The sequence below is a fragment of the Hipposideros armiger genome, unplaced genomic scaffold, assembly GCF_001890085.2.
Source record: "Hipposideros armiger isolate ML-2016 unplaced genomic scaffold, ASM189008v1 scaffold_638, whole genome shotgun sequence".
NCBI lineage: Eukaryota > Metazoa > Chordata > Mammalia > Chiroptera > Hipposideridae > Hipposideros > Hipposideros armiger.
In genome coordinates, this window is record NW_017731988.1 from 993,337 (window position 1) to 995,760 (window position 2,424).

Here is a 2,424-nt window from a genome sequence, read left to right on the forward strand (position 1 = left end):
CAAAGGGAAAACATGATTTCACCCAGGTCTATACTTTCCTAGAAAGGCAATAGGTATTGTTAGCCATTTCAAACACTAGATAGTGGAAACAAAATATAATTGAAGATGTTGAGTGAAAAATCACTTTAATAGAATATTTGAATGTCATTTGAAATTGTTTTATGAAGGAGGCAGATAACGTTGCAAGAAAGCTGTTCTAAACAGAGGAAGAAAAGTGAGTCTATCCCAGCTGCTTATTTGACATCTCCATTTGTATTTCTAATAGGAATCTGAAACCTAATACAGTCAAAATCCCTCTGCTGACTCCACTCATTCCCCATCATCTTCCAAAACCAATTCTTCTGTCAGTCTTGCCAAATCGTGCCAAATGGAGTCTGGAGGCAAAACCTAGCAGTCACTTTTACTCTTCTCTTTCCCTCACCACATCCAAACCATGTTTTGTCTGCACTATCTACAAAATATACCCCAAAACTGTGACTTTTTTTTCAGCTCTATTATTATCATGCAAGGCACTATCACCTCTTGCCAGGATTACTTAATTAGTCTCTAAAATTGATCTCTTATCTCAGAAGTTGATCTTCACCAGCAGCCGAAGTGATCATTCGTGAAATGCCAATCAAATTATTTCACTCTCTTGCTTAAAATCATCGAAGGGCTCACAACTCTACTGGAATAAAATTCGAACCCTTTACCCTGGGATATAAGCGGGGGTAACAGTAAATCCTGGTGTACCTGGAAAATTCCAGGCTTGTACCTATTGTTCTTGTGTAATTATTCAGAACACCCCCTCCAATTGTTAAATATGTCATAGTTTGAACCATGCACTAAAAGGTTGTACATGTAAGTCTCTATGTGGACTTTACCTATCTCTCTAACTTTATATCTTGCCTCTCCTGCTCAGCTCACTCTAATGCACACACACAAGCCTTTTTTATTCCTGTTATTCAAACAAANCACGGCTTGTTAATAATAGAGCTCTGATAAGAATCATTATATTCATGAGAAACTCCGTTGTGATTTCTGTTGTTCCTCTGAAAAGGCTTCACAAGAGTGCTTCCTATAACATATCCCATACTGCTTCTGCACCCATTCTTTCTTACCAGCCCCAGTGTTCTCTGTTCTCAACTTAAGCATGACTTCTTTTGGAGAAGAAGAAATTAAAAAGAAACATTATAACATGGAAAAAAAATGGGTTCTGAATGAATAATTTTTCCCTCTTCCAATTTATATTAAAACTTGTGTGGCAGGTAATAACCTGAAAAGCTGAACTGAGTCTGCAGATGACTAAACATGTTTGTTTCTTCAGTGAGTAGAGAGATGCACATACCGATCGTAATCCATGACTGCGATGGAGAGGCTGACCTGCTCCACATTCTCTGGAGGGATGTCGAAAATAATGGCCTCATTGTACACTGGGTTTAGAGTATTTTTCTTTGTAGTTGTTTTCCTCTTTTTTAATCTTCGACCCTCACACATCAGAGACACTTTGACGTAAGGATCTAGGAGTGGGAAGGTAATTTTGTTAAAATGAAAGAAATGGTACCAAAGCATAAATAAAACTGTAGTTAATTGTTACAAAGTAAGAAAAATGGTATATCAAACCCTTTGGTATTACCAGTTTTAAATTCAGATAATTTATTTGGGGACAACAGACTCTCTGACTGCCTATTTTAAATTGAAACATTTATCGTGAATGAACTAGAGAAGAATTAATTTGATCTCACTAGTTTTAATACAATGGAGAAAACTCACTAGTTTATCAAGAGCCAGTCCAGAGCTATGTGTCTTTTAGCCATAGCTATTTGAAGACGCATTTTATTAGAAGTGATTTCTAGGGAATGTAACCCTAACAAGTAAAAATAATTGTATTAAAGTTTATTTCCCTCAAAATGATTTAGAATAAGAATACTAAGACTGGTGAAAGAGTGACATTATATCCAAACAAGTATATATGATCATAATGAGCAGAAATTGGAAAGCAAAAACTACATTAGTTGGAATTTTCTTCAATTGTTGAAAAAGGTACTAAAATTAGAGGTTTCGTTTTACAATTACAGAGCTGGTGCTTGAAAGGAGCTCAGACTGAAGAAGTGGTCACTACAAATCATTATTAAATGTTCAACGGTATACAACAGAAAAGGCAACATTTGGCTTAAAGATGGCCACAAGGAAGATTCTTATCATGACATTAACTATGTGATGCCAAATGGAAAGAGAAAAATTTAGTTGGGCTATATTTTTATGGGCCAAAGGGATCACATAATTGTTAACAAGTTCTGCTCCAGTTGACTGATCTCGCTACCTTTTTACTCCTGCCACCTTAAGTATAACAACTTACAACACTATAGAAAATTACATGGTATTATACAACAGTTTCTTTTAAAGCCTTCCTTTTTTTGTATAAAAAGAAGCCATGGCTTTGGG

The 2,424-nt window shown here is 35.7% G+C and overlaps 1 protein-coding gene across 1 annotated transcript in view; it reads right to left on the reverse strand.

Moving 5' to 3' along the window:
- The window catches only part of SYT10 (synaptotagmin 10), a 66,662-nt gene that overhangs the window by 12,215 nt on the left and 52,023 nt on the right, over window positions 1-2,424 (reverse strand). Inside the window, exon 5 of the mRNA XM_019625665.1 lies at window positions 1,328-1,499. Coding sequence (XP_019481210.1) covers window positions 1,328-1,499 — 172 coding nt within the window. The remainder of the gene's footprint in view (window positions 1-1,327; window positions 1,500-2,424) is intronic.